This window comes from Anser brachyrhynchus, assembly GCF_964034855.1.
Source record: "Anser brachyrhynchus genome assembly, chromosome: 1".
Taxonomy (NCBI): Eukaryota; Metazoa; Chordata; class Aves; order Anseriformes; family Anatidae; genus Anser; species Anser brachyrhynchus.
In genome coordinates this window covers 135,098,606-135,115,386 of record NC_137694.1, presented here as the reverse complement: position 1 = coordinate 135,115,386, position 16,781 = coordinate 135,098,606, and the positions used below count along the sequence as shown (strand labels likewise).

Here is a 16,781-nt window from a genome sequence, read left to right as displayed (position 1 = left end):
ATTCAATCTGAGTTCATTTTCTAGCTGTGAGTGCTGTCAAAATGATAAGAATAAGTACTAAACTTATTCACTAGATCTTAGTCATGCTTGCAGAGTTTGCTCTTCCTCAGTGACAGGAAGGTCATTTACCCCTGAAGGAAATGAATAGCAAGCCTGCTCAGCTTCTATTTGTCCTTTGTTGCAGAAAGACAAGTTGAAGAGGATAATTAGCTGAATTCATCAGCTGAGAAGGCAGTACTGCATTGGGTTTGCCCTTCCTTTGCAAGACATATATGCTCTTACAAGCAAGCACCTCCTGCAGATAGGTGATAAGATCTTAGAGAAGGTTAATTCTGTTTCTGTATAATTAGGTTGAGCAACAGTAGACTTTGCAGTATGCAGTTATACAGCGTATCATATCCTGTCAGATCTTGTGTCCTCTCCAAAAGCATGCCATCTGGTTTTGTTTGTTTGTTTGTTTGCTAGTTTTGTTTTTACCTTTTCCAGCTGTCACATTTACTGGAATGCCCTGCAGTATGCAATTTTGTAATTGTGGTATGAAGCCTGACCATGTAAACCATTACACATGCAACACAAATGCTGAGTTTATCACTTTTCAATTTTCTCAAGAAGATGAAAGAAAGAAGTAAATAATCTCTTTTTAATAATCTTTATTCTAAAAGGTGGCGTGGATGACAGCATATTAATCCCTTACAATTTTACAAAGCTGCTCTGAAGTTTCTTGGAAGCAAGAGAATTTCCCTTCTATACTGGAAATCTGGATCACAGTGCCTGCTGTTCAAAGTATTTCAAGTAGCGTCTTCATCAGTTTTATGCTTAGTCAACCTCTATGACTTCTACATCAAATTTTCTTCACTTTTGTAAGTAAATTATAGAGTGTTTCCTGATGGCCAATCCTGTATATTCAAACCCAGGTTTCAAAAGTCAAAGAGCATTATTTCTGACATACATTCTAATCACTAGGGACATTCAAAAACAAGCATCAACATTTCAGTTAATGGAATGAACCTAGAAACAAATCACCGTCTCTTTCACATATTTCACTTCCAACTTCAAAACAGACCTGATATTTATTGTTATCAAACATACATAAAATCACTATAGTCTGTTCTATTTCAAATGCTGTTAGCAGGTTTATACCCCAGGAAAGGGCAACAATTCTGACCTCACTAAAACATATTCATCCCCAGTGTTTTCAAGGTTGCAAACAACTGGAGCTCCGCAGATGGAAATAAAACTGGATTCAGATCTAAGCCTGGAGCTTAGCTCAGAGTTCTGCTGATTAGGATCTCCATGGAGAGCCCAAGTTATCAGGAGCATAACTGATTAGTATTTATTTTTTATCACTAAAGTAGAAGAATGGATTTCTAACAAAATATTCCAATTCTGTGTAACAAGAAAATGTGTTTCACAAATGGTCATTACTGTGTGTTAGAAGCACATTTTAAAAGTATTTCCATATAAAAAGCTTTTTTTTTTAAAAAAAAAAATTTAATCATAAGAAATTAAAATCTGGAGTTTGTCTAAGCACAAATCATTCCTTAATCTATATGTTCTTGCTGATGGGTAGCAAGGAAAACCTTTTTTCATAGAATCTCAGGACTCAAATCAAGGCAATTAAAAACTTCTGAATAATTCATGGTGCCCTAGTTGTAAATAATGCAGTAATATATATGTGGACACTATCATTTGTCACTATTTTATTCCTAGGTCATTAAGAATACCAATTCCAAATACACTGCATTGATTTGTTCTTTACCTTATTATCTCACACTTCCTATTTGGTAGTCCCATCTACTTGGCTTATATTCATAAATGTCATTTGTGATTAATACAACTTGAACTATTTATCGTTAAATATTTTCCTGCTGCATTCTTTCTCAACTGCATCAAATTAAGTGAGATTTCACCTAAACTGGCAAGTTCATTCTACTTAAGATGATTCATAATAGCCACATGTTTACATTCCATAGATTTCCAGATATGACCTTCATAAGGAAAAATAAAAATAAAAATCAGAAAATCAAGCAACATTTTTCTCTCCATCCATCCATTCTGCATCCAGTCACATGTCCCTCTATGTATTCACCTCCATACAAACTCTCATGACATAAAAGTCATGGTTTTCTAGGAGACTTTACTATGGCCTGAAGTTATTAGCCTAGTACAAGTATATATTAATAATAACCTCTACCTTTGTATAGATTTTTTGGAACTTGGCATGTGTGACCACATCCATTGGAACAGCATTTCTTCACTCCAGAACATTCACTATCTGCTTCGCAGCTTTCAACACAGGCAGCTGCAAAACCACTGGCCTTCTCAGGTGCTGGGCAGTCCCCTTGCTTCACAGACAGGATGTACTTAAGGAATTCGCAGCTAGTTAGGCATTCATAATTCTTCTTGGGGAAAAGAGGCTAAAGGGAAAACAAAGGAATTGTATAAAGTTTTCAACAGTGGGAAAAGAAAAAAAAAATAGAAAAGAAAAAATGTTGTACATTTTCCAAGACCTCCTAAAGAAAAACACAGATTTTCAGCTTTTGCAAGACTATCCCTAAAGATTTATATATTCAAGTTGCTTCTAAAAAAGCATTCCAAATGCAGAATCATGAATTCCCTCAAGTAAGACCACCATCTTTAATGGAATAAAGCAGTTTACATCTGCCAGCTTTCCCTTGTTTTCCTCACACTGCTTGGCAACAAAGTTGCTCAACAACAGATTTGAAAAAAAAATAATCTCAAAACAAAGGGAAGCAATGGCCAAACGGTCTTTTTTTTTTTTTCTGACTGCCCCACATTCCTCCCTTTGTACTTCACAAGACTTTACCCACAATATCTGATGTAATGCCCCTCTAGATAAGTAAGTAAAATCTTCCTACATTATACTCAGTTTGAACTGAGTTGGCTAAGAGAAGAGCATCTTTATGTTCTTGCTAACATGTTAATAACTGCATAAACCTTCATGGTACTGGAATAAAATTCCTGATAAAAGGATCAGCAGAAAATACAGATTAAAATAACCCTTAAATATATTTCTTAAAGATCAAAACAAATGCTACCTCTTTGAGAAATCACTTACTACCTATAGGAGACATTGTTTTAAAGCATAGACATTTTATAGCATATGTACTACTCAGAGGTTTGCAAGGTTCATTTCCAACATTATTAAAAACAGCTTCTAGTACCCAATGTCATTCTGCGTGACATGGGGATTTCATCTCCTCTTTTAGCCGGTGCTTTATTTAGTTTGGTGCAAAACCAGCTACAGTAAATCCCTCAAAGTGATTGGTGGAACTGTAGGTAAGCAAACCATGTAACTGGAGTTATCTATAGGCTTTCTTCCCATTTTAGAGGAACCAAAAGTCTTCCACTCAGAAAGTTCTGATGAACAAATTATTAAGCTTACACAAAAACTATAACCCACTCTCCATCCAATTATTCATGTAACTTCAATGTTTTCTTCCATATTCAAATATTGTACTTTCTAATTTATACCATTCTCATATTTCTAGCAAAATGAGAAAGACTTTTCTCTATGAAGGAGGCCCAAGTGGTTCACTGAGTATGTGTCAGTTTATACTCCAAAGTCCAGGAATGTACCACTAAGTTACCTCTCACACTTCATCCCATAGAGGCGTCCAGATTTTTTTTATCCTACTCTTAAGGATGCATTTGGTGATACAGCTTAACCAGTGTAAACTGCCAAAATGAGCAGTCCACTTTTCTCTCCTATTGACCCCAATGTTCCTCAGACATGCGCTCCTGCTGTTCTTCCTGTTGGGCTATACCTGATTCCACAGTTAGCCACCTAAGAAGCTAAACCAGCAGGAAATTATACTCACGAGGAAAAAAAAAAAAAAAAAAGAAAAGAAAAAAAAAAGGAGACAGGTAAGCTGTAAGGTTCCTCCTCTAAAACTAGTATACTTATTTGGTAGGTAAGAAATTGCATACAATGCAGGACCTTGAGAAATAAAAAGCTAAAATTTTGTTTCCAGATTTTATAAAGAATACAAAAAAAGACTGAAACACTCTCAGATGAAAACAGCCTGGTTCAGTTCAATCAAATAACGTCTATGGAGCATACATGAGCTTGAAAGAAAAGAAAATGATCCCTGTGTGTGTGTGTCTGTGTGTGTGAAGCAAATTTCAAAACCTAAAACATCACAAATTTGCAGCTACTTAATTAAAAACTTTATAGCTCCCTAAGGCATAATACATCCTCAAGGCTTCTCTTCCTCACCCTATTTCACAGCTCATTTTTCAGTTAGCTGCTAAATGTGCTGCTCTTCATTACTAGCTTTTGAAGTTCTAAATTTAGCTTCAACCACAAAACACTAATCAAAGAGGGATGCTCACTGTTTTCAACTACAATAGAACAGTGTTCTACAAATGTTTTTCTTTTAAACCAAATTTATACATATTTACACCCATATCTGGAAACATACAGCCTTAGTGAGAAGTGATATATGAGGATGACATAAATTAAGCCCACTAAAACTTCTTTATTACACTACTCCAGAGTTTTGTTATATAAGGAAACAGCAACTGATTCTGGTTAAAGAACACTTACAAGGGTTGGTTTTCATGAGAAATTTTTACTTGTTCTTCTAACATAGCTAAATAGACTAGTAATCCCTTATTCCCTACTTACACGTAGTTATTTGGATCTCAAAATTAGTTTTGTTAGTTGAAATGACAGCTTTTCCTAATCATCTTCATGATGTTTAAATTGTTTAAACATAACACATGCTCTTCTACCAGCAGAAGAGTGCTCACAGTGACAAGGAATGAGTCAAATCAGTTCAGGGCGCAATCAGTTAAGATCATTTTTATTTTTTTTCAGGAAAGGCTGAAAATCTTCATAAACACATGTTAAATGATTTGAATAAAGGTGTATCTTTATATTGATTTGGTTACAATAAATCAACCTTCTACTGAGAAGATGCTTTCACTTTGTACTAAAAATCCATTAAGGATCGTAACATCTGACTTCCACCAACTCAGCAGAAGCTGTGTTTCAAATGCAATAAAACTCTCTCTTCTTTTGTGCGAGTTTAACTGATCTAAACTTGTTTATTCACAAGGTTATCATGAAACACTATGCATAAACACTTTTCCAAAAGTTCCTTGTTCCTTGTTCCTGAAGAATTATGCATTCTGATGCCTGCCCTCTGAATCCAGTTACTCCTGGAGATATATTCTTTGAAAAATCAGACTGACTTTCACATATAGAAAGGCCACCTTTTCTAGTGACCCCGTGCAAGGATTTCCACACTTGTGACATTTTGTCTTTTAAACAAAGATGCTCTTACTCTTTTTCTTCCACGTGGCTGGAAAATAAAGGAGGAATGTGGGAGAAGTAGCAGTTTACAGGAGGAATTTAACAGTGCCTTCTCAGAGAAATTACATACGCGTGGCTGAATAATGCTTCAAACTTCAAGTTGAGATCAGGAAAAAAAATCTTTCTTTTTTTACTCAAACATAATATGGCTAAATGGTTATATGTGTATCCATTCAAATGAAGGTGAATGCTATAAAAAATCCCATGTTTGTTAGCTGTCTCCTTAAAGCTCACACCTCTAATAATTTAAGTGAAAGAGACAGCTAGAACAAAGTGAGAAAGAGTGCCCTTGGGCTGACATACCTCACAGAAGCTTTGGCAATGGTTTTTCTTCAAGTCCCAGGATTCTTTGCAGGGCTCCAGGCACTAGGAAGAGTCAGTGGGGGAAAGTGTCAGGAAGAGAAAGAAATAAACATCCACAAATGACCCCAGTTCTCTGGTTGTCTGTTTGGCCCATAGAAAGTTAATAACAGGCTTTAAAAATCCACTTCTCCTGAGGATAAGATTGTGTCATTGAGCCTTGGTGTCAGAGCAAGGTCATGCCAAGCCATGGTTAGATTACAAGAAACATTTTCAGTATTTCTTACTGTACAAGGCAATTGCCTCACTTATATGCCATCTTATTTTCTGCCTTACTGAACCTAGGTTCCTAATAACATTTAACACCATGCCACTGGATCACAGACCAATGTCAAAAGTACTACTCTAAACTACAGAAAGTTAAATTTTCTCCTCGCTGACTAGCCTCAAGATTAGATGGGCACATTGTCTTCCCATGTGAGAAGCTATTTCATCAAGCTATGGAGTAAACTCAGCAGAGATTTAGCCACTATTCCCATATAAATAGACAATGTTCACTGGTCTGTTAGCAAAACCACTTTATTTCAAGTATCATATTATCATTTCTTCACCTTCAACCTCTACTAAAATGGATATACAGTGAGTATATATTCAAACTCTGCAAACCAGAGTCAAGCTTCACAGCATAACATAAAGAAAAATCTTTAAGAGAATTTACTGTAGCTGAAACATAAATTTAAATGCACGTTCAGAAAACCTTTTCACTTTGTTAAACAGATGATCCCAGAAATTACCAGCACTGTTGGGAGTCAATAACATCTAATCTTTCTGGTAACAGTAGAAAGATACTTACTGAACCAAAAAGAAAGGCCTTTGACATGCAATTCACATCATTTGACATGTGTTTGTATTATTTGGTTCTCTTACACATAGTATTAGGCTGGATGAGTCTACTTTTATGCTATTCAAAAACAAGCATGAACACATGAAGGCTATATCTCAGAACAGCTGTCCACCTGTATCATTAATGTACTAAAAAAAAATAGTGTTTTAAAAGTTAAACATTTTTCTTACTGGCAACAAAGCCTGAAAATGTAATAAAACCATTATTCACAGAGGTTACATACTTCAGGAATGCAAAACACCACTCAAACGTTTGTTATAAATACATATACTGGTATTTCCGATCCAACTTTTAGCTCTTCAAAATCCACAATGTGCTGTATACAGAGTAATTAGAAGGATATCTTATAAAATGTCACTGAAGTCAGGAAGTTTAATTAAATCCAGAGTGTTGTTCATCTTGTGGTGAGTTACTGTACATTGGAGCCCAATCCCACGATCATTCCAATTTTACAGCTCTCCTAACTGTCTGATGGATTTAGCCATGACTTACAGAGGTATAAGTGGTGCAAAAACACAATGGGCAACCTTTTGATCTCACTGGGACTTTGTCAGTTATTCCCAGGGCTGACGGGATTTCCATACCCTTGCCTTTTCCCAGTTCTTGTTTCAGTGCTGCACGGCCACAAAGACTGTATATAAAACAGCATATCCACAATCTTGCCACAAGCTTGAGATGAGGACCAGAACCAAGTTCATGCTGACTGTATTGCTGGACCACCCTCCGTGCATGTTGTAAAGCAAAATATTTGATATGCATGGAAGGAATTACCAAGATGCTATATTTCAGAGGGCTTGTTCAATGTTTCTACAGGGATGTCTTTACCCACACTGTAAGTAGGCTCCAGCATTTGTTGTTCTGTCTGGCAGCTGTTCTGTTTCAATAATCATCCAGGACAGACCAGAATATTCTCACTTTGGACCCAGCATCTCCTGCCACCAGAAAAGGCATTACTGATGGGCATCTCCGCTCAGACACTTCAAAGGAAAGATGGACAAAATGAACCAGGCCAGAGCAGTATCCTGCCATCTGACTGCCCTCAGAATACTCCAATGAAAAAAAAGATAATGTACCTAGCCAAAAAGCCTCCATCATAAGCTTCACAGGCACTGACTAGAGTATACACCCTCAACTACATGGACAAAAAGTCTTAAATAGATGTTTCATATTCCTGTTGTAAGAGGACTCGACAGAGCACTGGACTTAGCACATTGGGCTGGTGTATAAGCCAACTGTGCAGCTTCAGTGGAGCTGTACCTTTCTGTAAGTTGGATAAAAACTGCTAGCTGACAGCAATGTTACCAATAACCTTGCACTAGAATTGTTTGGGATTGTCCTTCTAAAAAGGTAGAACTTAAGCTTGCAATAACATAGATGAGAGCACCTCATAAACAGAGTTTTATGTTTATCCTCTTTGTTATTTTGTTGTGAGGTTCCCTTATGGTGGGGAAGCTGAGGAATGGAAAGGAAATGCATGGAAGAGCTGGAAACTTGATCTACATCTCTCACCTTTGAGTCCTTGAATTAAACCATGAAAGAGATGAGATATTGAGATATCCCCCACTGTCTAGTGAGCTTTACCCTCTGAATGGCAATAATCTCTGGAAAAGAGATACCTTATTTTCTCCATGAATTCTCTTCTGATATTTTTATTCGGAGAGGGAAGTGTGTGCCAGATCCAATGTATTACACAACCTAGGTCTGAAGAAGGGCTATTGTATACATAAATTAGTCTCTTTTTCCAGACATCTTGTTTCACCTACAAAGGGTTTCTCATTTTTGGCATGCTTTGTTATGAATGTGCATCAAGATGAATAAAAAATGGAGTAGAATAGAGTAGAATAGTTCAGCTGTGAGGTACTTTCACAGATCATCTAGTCCAACTGCCCAACCACTAACCAAAAGTCAAAGCAACTAAACAAGATCATTATCCAAGTGTATCTTGAACACTGACAGGCACAGGGCATCCAACCATCTGGCTAGGAAGCCTATTCCAGCATGTGACCACCCTCACAGTAAAGAAATTTCTCCAAATGTCCAGTCTGACCCTCACCTGGTGCAGATTTTTGCAGTTCCCTTGCATCCTGTCATTGGTTACCATGGCAAAAAGACTGGTCAATGCCTCCGTCTCCACTTCCCCTCCTCAGGAGGATGCAGAGAGCACTGAGGTCACTCTTGGCCTCCTCTCCTCCAGACCGGGCAGTTCAAGTGTTCTCAGCCTCTCCTCACAGGACATGCCTTCCAGTCCTTTTACCAGTTCTGCTGCCCTCCTCTGGACGCTTTCAAATACCTTAACATGGTTTTGTATCGTGGAGCACACAATATTCAAGGTAAGGCTTCACCAGTGCTAAATACAGTGGGAATCACCTCTTTCAAGCTACTGAAGAAGACATTTGCAGGGCTCTGGATCATACTGAAGTAAAACGTTTCTCCCTCCAACATGGCTCTTCATCACTTTTAGCCCACCTAGCTAGGGCAAACACAAAGTTGAAAATTCTCTCAAGAAAAAGCAGAATCAGGCCTTACACTGACAACTTAAGATTTTCTGACAGGTATCTGTCACTGCATAATAAAAATTAAAATCAAGAAAATGTGAGTCAGAACAAGTTGCAACAGCGTCAGTTTTCTTAAAACCTAGTCTTCGGAGAATAGAATAAAAACAAAAAAAAAATCTTAAATATAACATTTGGATATTACATTTCTAACAACTTGAATGCAATTCAGCAAAGACCTGACCCAACGCTCCCCAGACCAATGGGAGTCATGTCATAGATGTTTAGCTTTGCCTTGATGTCTGAAGGGAAAGCATACACCATTTCACACCAATACGAAGAATTTTGAGGAAATGCCTAGAACACCCCTGAGAAAACTGTTCCCATCCAGCAGGCAAATGCATCCAGGTTTTCCAGATGAGTATGAACATGTGTGCTTCTTAAAAGGACACTGAAAAATAAGGAGGAATCTAGACCCAGAAGCAGCTGTCCTTGCCCGTTTCATGTAATGAGAAATGCCTTGCAGGAAGTCATTGCCACCCGCCCTCGGGAGCTAAGCTGGGCTGCCTAGATGGCTGATTGCCCAGACCAGAGGCAACGGGCAGGCAAGCAGGATGCACCATTGCTGGCCCCTGGTTGCCAGACCCTAGCCCCATGGTGAGGCCAAGGGCAGTGCCGGCGGGACACAGCTGCCTGCAGAAGGAGGGGAAACTCAGTCATTGAGGGCCATAGCGCTCCTCAGAAGATGACGGGTGTCAATGACACGGCCTTGCTAAACTGAATCCTACTAAAGCACCTGCTTGGTCAGCTCCTGTGGTTAAACCTGGGAGTTGTAGGCTTGCTTTCTCCATCCAGGCCTTGGCAGTGTTGATGACTGCTAAGCTATGCAGCAAGGGCCGGGAGGAGAGCTAACAGAAAGTACTAGCCAATCTTCAAAATCCATCTGTGTATATGAGCACACACATAGGTGCACACATATGAAATATTACTATAGATCTATTAACAACGAGGCAATCAAATTAGGAAAAAAATACTGTTCCATTCAAGGTAGAAATCTTAGTATTGATGTATTTTGAATTATATTTTTTTTCAATTTTATTTCTGAAAAAAAATGCATTTAAGGGACCTGTTATAGAAGTCTTTTTTGTCCTATTTTTTTAATTATAAATAAGCCACCTGTGAGATTAGCATGTGATGCAGGCCACTTCCATTATTAGGAAAGGGATTTTCATAGCAGATCACTGCCGCTTTTGCATAGGAAATGTTGCCTTTGACAAGGGAGAGTTACACCAACACAGCAGTTTTGAAAATCTAGTAAACTGCAAAATATATTTTAAACATTGAAATAAATACTTATTCAAATAGTGTATATTTATTTACATATTGTATTTAAAGTAAATTTCTGAATATGACATTTATAACTATTTAAACAGCAAACATTTACTTCAAGGGGAAGATTCTACCCTCAATTTATCTGTCTAGTACGGCTTCTTCATACACCAAAGTGGGACCAAGTCATATGCAAACTGTTGTAAAAAAAAATGAATGAAAATATTATAGTTGGAATATAATTATTCTTTTCATTATCATTCACTACCCCAATTGCTCACAACAGCAAGGTCAGAAATTAATGTTTTAAATGTAAAAGATATATTTCAATGTTTTGCTGTCCTAGGGTTAATTAACTGGAACCTAGATTTATTTATTTATTTTTAAAGCAAAAAGACACCTTTCAGTGTACAGTCTCCTGAGAACCTGTCATATCATAAAGACAAATTATCTAAAAATGTATATTCCAAATATCAGTGGTGAACCTTCTTGCGGTCAAGAATTTAACAAAAGCCAAAAGAGAATATACTGTTCATTGCTCTTACAGAAAATCTGTTTGTAATTGGTACAGTTAAATACATGACTGCACCCAAAGAAAGCATGATAAAAGTGATTTTCAATCTGTACATCCTAGCACAGTGGTAGTAAACACAATGCAAAACATGAACAAGTAGTAAGAGAGGCATAAATGACTGAGGCTTTCTTTAAATCTGGTGTTTATATATAGAAAATTGCACAGAAACTGTTACTTTCTGTATCTCAAAAAGTAGACTCTAAGTTGTCTGAAAAACATAATGTTTTGATCTAAGGACAGTAAAAGCACAGCTAAATATTTATACAGTCCAAATCCATTCATACCATCTTAACCTGGTAGAATAATATTAGATATTAGAATTATCATATCATAGAACATACTTTCTTCTGAACAGTTTAAGGCAGCTACTTGCTACTTTTCTTCTTCATCTCATGAATCATGAGATGCAAGATGTGTTTACTGAAACTCTTTCTCATGATATAACTGAGCAGAAATAGCAGGAATATCTATAATTAAAATAATAAATAGCACATACATTTAAAAAAAATCGCATTAGTTCTGGATTATATTTTCCCAAAGCAATCCTCATAAATTTGCTTCCTAGAATCTCATCTCATTTATTAATGCCAAAAAGAAATATCACTCTTTATATTACTGTTTGAATCAAAGGCCAAATTCTCCAACTCCAGTACTGTTATAATTGACACGTGTCTGACATAGTGTTCATGTACTTAGGAAGACATGCTGCAATTCTAAAAGCTATACCTGTAAGGATATAATTTAGCAGGATAGGAAAATATCATTACCCATAAAAGTAGATATCACAACTCTTCAATAATTTGCAATGAAAGTTAAGAAAAGCATCATGAGATGATACCAATTAAGCCAACTGGAGTGTACCTCAGGACTATACTTTTTTTTTTTTTTTTTTTTTGTCAAATCACTTTTTAAAAGTCTACTTATGCATTTGTATCTCAACCTCCTGTGGAAATGAATTTCCTCACAAACTTTAAGATGGATATTTTCTTTCTATAGACTCAAAGAACCTTACTTGAATTCTGCAAATTAAAATCAAGAAATAACCTTTTGGTTATGAAACTGATGTTAGATACACCATTTTAAAGATTCTTGTTCTTTCTCTCTTGTTTGTTTGTTTGTTTGCTTGCTTGCTTGTTTGTTTTAATCTTCAGTTTAAATCTTTGACCAGAGCTAGGGACCAGCTCTTTCTTTGATCAGCTCTCTCTACGCACCTAGAACACACAGGTGTGGCTCTGTTTCAAAAAGTATATTGCAAAATTAAAAGCTCGAGTAAATATATATGCAGCAAGAATTTCAGGCACTTGCAGTGAGGATTTCTACAGAGGCAGGTAGGTAACCCCAGAATTGTGATGCAAGTTTCCACTCATTTCCACTCTGGATCATTCTCAGTGCTCTCCAAAAACTTTGCTTGATGGTTTGATTGATTCTGAGACTCCATGTGAGTAATTCTCCACAAGTGGTTCATGGTATCAGTGTATTAAAGTTTTCAGGCACCCTTCCTAGTCATCAAGTGCTCAAGGTGAGGCACTGCAGCACTAGGCTTTCAGGTGCTTGTACTCCCTGTCAGGTCAGGCACACACAGAATCATAGAATCATAGAATGGTCTGGGTTGAAAAGGACCTTCAAGATCACCTAGTTTCAACCCCCCTGCTCTGGGCAGGGTTGCCAACCACTAGAGCAGGCATGTACACATCTATCTTGTTTTAAAGAAAATGTTAGAAGCAGAGATGCACTAACGAATCAGTCAGTGTCTCAAGACAAAAAAAAATAATAGTAATAATAATAATAAAAAAATGCATAAGCCCAGAGAGGAATGCTCAATTGCAGAATCAGTAGCTGTCATATTAGCTTCTACATTGATACATGCTGGTCAAGAAGCCTCCAAGCATTCTGTGAGATCCATTTCAAGCTGAGTCAGTCTCTTGCTTCTCAGCCTCTTTGCCTCTCCTCCCCCATTAGTAGATTGAACCTTTGAAGCACTGGTCATCTACTTTCTAGAAACTCAGTGTGACATTTTAGCTCCTAAAATTCAGTTACATTTAAGGTAGACTGGAAGTGGCTCATGTATCTTTAAAACTTTGAAAGTCTAATAGGAACACTTGTGAAACCTATTCTTTTATGTAAAATACCAGCTTCACAGGACAACCTGAAGTTACTGTCTGTTAATGAGATTCTCAAGAGAATTAAAGTAGCAATATATTTTCCTTGTAAATGAATAAACAAATGGGTTAAACAACGGAGAAATGTTCCCTGTCTGTGTTGTCTCTTTATGCTTCTGCAAGTCACTGGGCATCATGATTTTGGGAAAAGGAATGATTTTGCATTTGAGAAGGATCAAGTCTTAAATTAGTTACATGTGGGGGTATTCTGTGACATTGTCATGTCTACTGGGAACACAGCTGGTACTGTTTGAAAGTATAGATAAATGAAGAGCTGGTTTTGAATGAAAGCCAGGTCTTAAGATTTTAGATGCTCACTAAACTAAGAGCACTTAAAATTACTTGTAATTCCTTGGTTAGAGCAATATGGGTCTTTAAAATCCCTTTAAGGAGCACTTCTTAGTCTTTCTTAAAACATATTTTTTATAGTTCTGTACTGATAACATCCTGATGTGTACAGTGATGGTCCAGCTGACAAGGAACAGGTTACTAATGTGGAATGTGTTACCTTCTGCAAGTACTAATTTATTCTAATTAATACATATATATATATATATGAAGAAGAAATAAAAACTCTTAACATGTAATCAACATTCAGACAATTTATCCTTACGTTTTAGGACAGATGACCATTTTGTATTTTCCAGAAGTCAACAGCAATATACCTGGGTCTGGCACTGAAACAAAGGGTATGGTCTGTCTATTGGAGATCTGCGGTTTTAGTTAATTTTCAGGAATTAGTTTCTCTCTCTCTCTTTTTTTCTTTTTTTTTTTTTTTAAAGATGGTAAATGGCATACCTTCCTATCATATAATACTATTATATAAACCTACAAAATGATACTCTATCTGGCTTCTTGAAAGATATGAACAACCTTTATTCATCTCAAAATAGTGTTAATACTGAAATATATATATTTTTTAAATTACATTCAAAACAGCATTAAACAATTTTAATTCTGGTTTCACATCCAAGAACTGTGCTCATAATAAATGTAAATTATTTCTGCAGATGGGACTGCCAGGGTTACAGAACCACTAAAACCTCTGTTTCATCAAACTCTGCAGAACATAATTACAGATCTTCCAACTGCAAATTCTGAATGTCACAGAAGATATATATATATACATATATATATATATTATTCAAAATAATATCCAAATAAGTAGGAGAAGGAGAGCATGCTGACATGCTTCTTCGAAGTCGTACCTTGCTACTTGGGCAGAGAGGTGGACAAACCCTTAATTTTGTCTCTGTTTACTCAGCTTTTTACAAGGCTTAGGTATACAGTTTGTGAAGCAAACTATAACTGATTTAGATGCAATCATCTTCTGTCTGCTAACCAGCACTTTAGAGAGTGGAGTGCTCATTTGAATGGTCATTTCACAACATAATGGCCGTTTCACAGCAGAATGGAGTATTTCTGAGAACCTTTACTGGCTGCAAAGTCGAGCAGAGCTGTTTAAATTGCTACGGCAAACAGCTGCATTTGATGTGCTGCATTTGATGTGTGTATTTTACTTGGACGTGGGGGCACTAAAAGCACACACGGGTATTAGTGCTCTCCTGTTATGCAAACTTGCAAATACCAGAGCAGTAGATATGGTACAGGTGATTTTCAGAAGTGGAATTGCTGGATATCTAACAAACACCTGAGCTTGAAATAATCATTTCCTTTTCTTAATTACCCATTTTTTTCAGATGAAAGTATCAGGGGTAACAATACCACCATTTTAAGTGTCACCAATTTGAATAAACAAATTCTTATCAACACTCTAAGCAAATAAAAGTAGCTTTATGACTTACGATCAGAATTAATATTTCCTGGAACAGAGATAGGGAAAGGGATAGACATAGCATATCAGTTAAGTCTGTCTGGGCCTCTGCATATACCAAGAAGCATTACAGGCTTTGTTCCTAAAATTGACATTATGTTTCAAAAATCTGGGGGAAATGCTGTTCTGATTGCACTGATCTCTGAAAACTCACCACTTCAAATATCCACATTACAATATCCAGCATTATAGCACCAAAAAGACCACAACCCTTGCCGAGAACTTCAGGTCAAATTTTCTGGAAGTGTGTGTAGCCTTTGCTGTGAGTTCCCGGAATTAAACAGAAAATGAAAACTACCAGATACATATACTGAAGGTGAGAATCACTGAATATGTTGCAAATGAAAGAAGTATTTTAACATAAAATATTTGGAAAGTAAATTACTATTCAGAATAAATAAATAAATAAATAAGAGAAGTCATGTCATCACACTTTAGCTAAAATGCTGCAGTTTCAACTCTAAATCTTTTACAGTGAAAATAACTTTTAACACTGACAGCTTGATATTCATCTGCATAGTTTAGTTGCCTGGCATGTCAAACTTTACCAGAACTGTTTGTTTGAAAGGACAGAACAACAATCCTAGGATGCTTTTCATGTTTGTATTCTTTGTTACCAAATCAAAATCATGGCCATCTATGTCAACAGAAAATTGGCTCTCAAACATTAGCTCATTCCTGACCAATGCTTGTCAAAGTTTATTCACAGAGTTTTTATAACAGCAGAGGAAATCGAGACACATACATTCCTCTTTTTCCCTACCTCATAGCCAAGAGTCTAAGGTAGTCACCAAAAAACAACTTTGAGTTTTTATTTTGCCTGATTTTGAAACACTGAATTGAACCTAAACCACCTACATTTGAGATGAATCCACAAAATACAAAGTATTTGATGGAGCATCCTGTTTTAGCCTGCTGAAGCTGTTTCATCTTGTATAAGCAATGAGCTCTTCTCTAAAGAAGGGCCTTAAATACGGACTTCTCACCTTGAAGGGGCATGCCCTAATGGCACTTTCTGATCATCTTGAAGTTCTTTTTAAATGTTTATAATGTGTACAAATATTTTGGTTATGTTTACGCACTGTAGCTATTCCACCACAACTTCTTTCCTATACAGATAATGCTCTTTTTCATGGTCTCGTTCTTTCAAACCTTCATTTCCTCTACCAATCTTCTCTGTCCTTAAAAGTGTTCCAATTAATCTTATTCAAACTATCCAAACTGCTGCCACAAAGACTCTTTTCCTATTCTCCTACTGACCTGCTTTTATGTACTGTATCAAATGCCAATTACTTATCTTTTTCCAAAACGCCTCCTAGACCTTACTCTAAATCTACACATTCTAACATTTCACCTGTCAAGATATAAGGCATTAGAATTGGCAAAATGCTATGAAGCAGCAAATCAAGCTTGGAGCACTCATGCACACAAGATATATATACTGTGTCAGAGTGCATAAATTATATTATATGGAATGAAGATAGATCATTTAAAAAGGTTAAGAAGGGCTTCTGTATTAGACTTCTTTCCAAAAGTGATAATAGCCTGAATTCCTTACTGCCTTCCACCTTCTGTGCTATTTCTTGTGTGTGGAATCCTGTAGTAGCGTTGCTACTATGCTACCAGTAATGAAGTGAACTAAATGAATTAGAAAACAGTAGTAGTTTTAATTCTTGGCTGAACTTTCATATTTCAGGTTGCAGTCCTGCAATGCAGTTTACCAATAAACTGATCTGTTTGTATCTGTTACATCAATGTATCATGGATCTGTCATGACAACTCTTTTCCTTTTAAAGTTTCTCCAAGATTTACTCCTATAATTTAGAGAGTAAGCAACATGGCAGAAAT

The 16,781-nt window shown here is 36.6% G+C and overlaps 1 protein-coding gene across 8 annotated transcripts in view; it reads right to left on the bottom strand.

Annotated features, from left to right (window-relative positions):
* Window positions 1–16,781, bottom strand: part of ANOS1 (anosmin 1) — a 144,375-nt gene that overhangs the window by 60,995 nt on the left and 66,599 nt on the right. For 7 of the 8 annotated variants that reach the window (XM_080577130.1, XM_080577132.1, XM_080577131.1 and 4 more), the window contains 2 exons: window positions 5,645–5,707; window positions 2,195–2,417 (listed from right to left, as the gene is read on the bottom strand). In XM_080577130.1, the coding sequence (XP_080433256.1) occupies window positions 2,195–2,417; window positions 5,645–5,707 (286 nt within the window). Of the gene's footprint in view, window positions 1–2,194; window positions 2,418–5,644; window positions 5,708–8,598; window positions 11,751–16,781 lie in introns of those variants that run through there. The other variant, XM_080577136.1, reaches the window with a different exon arrangement.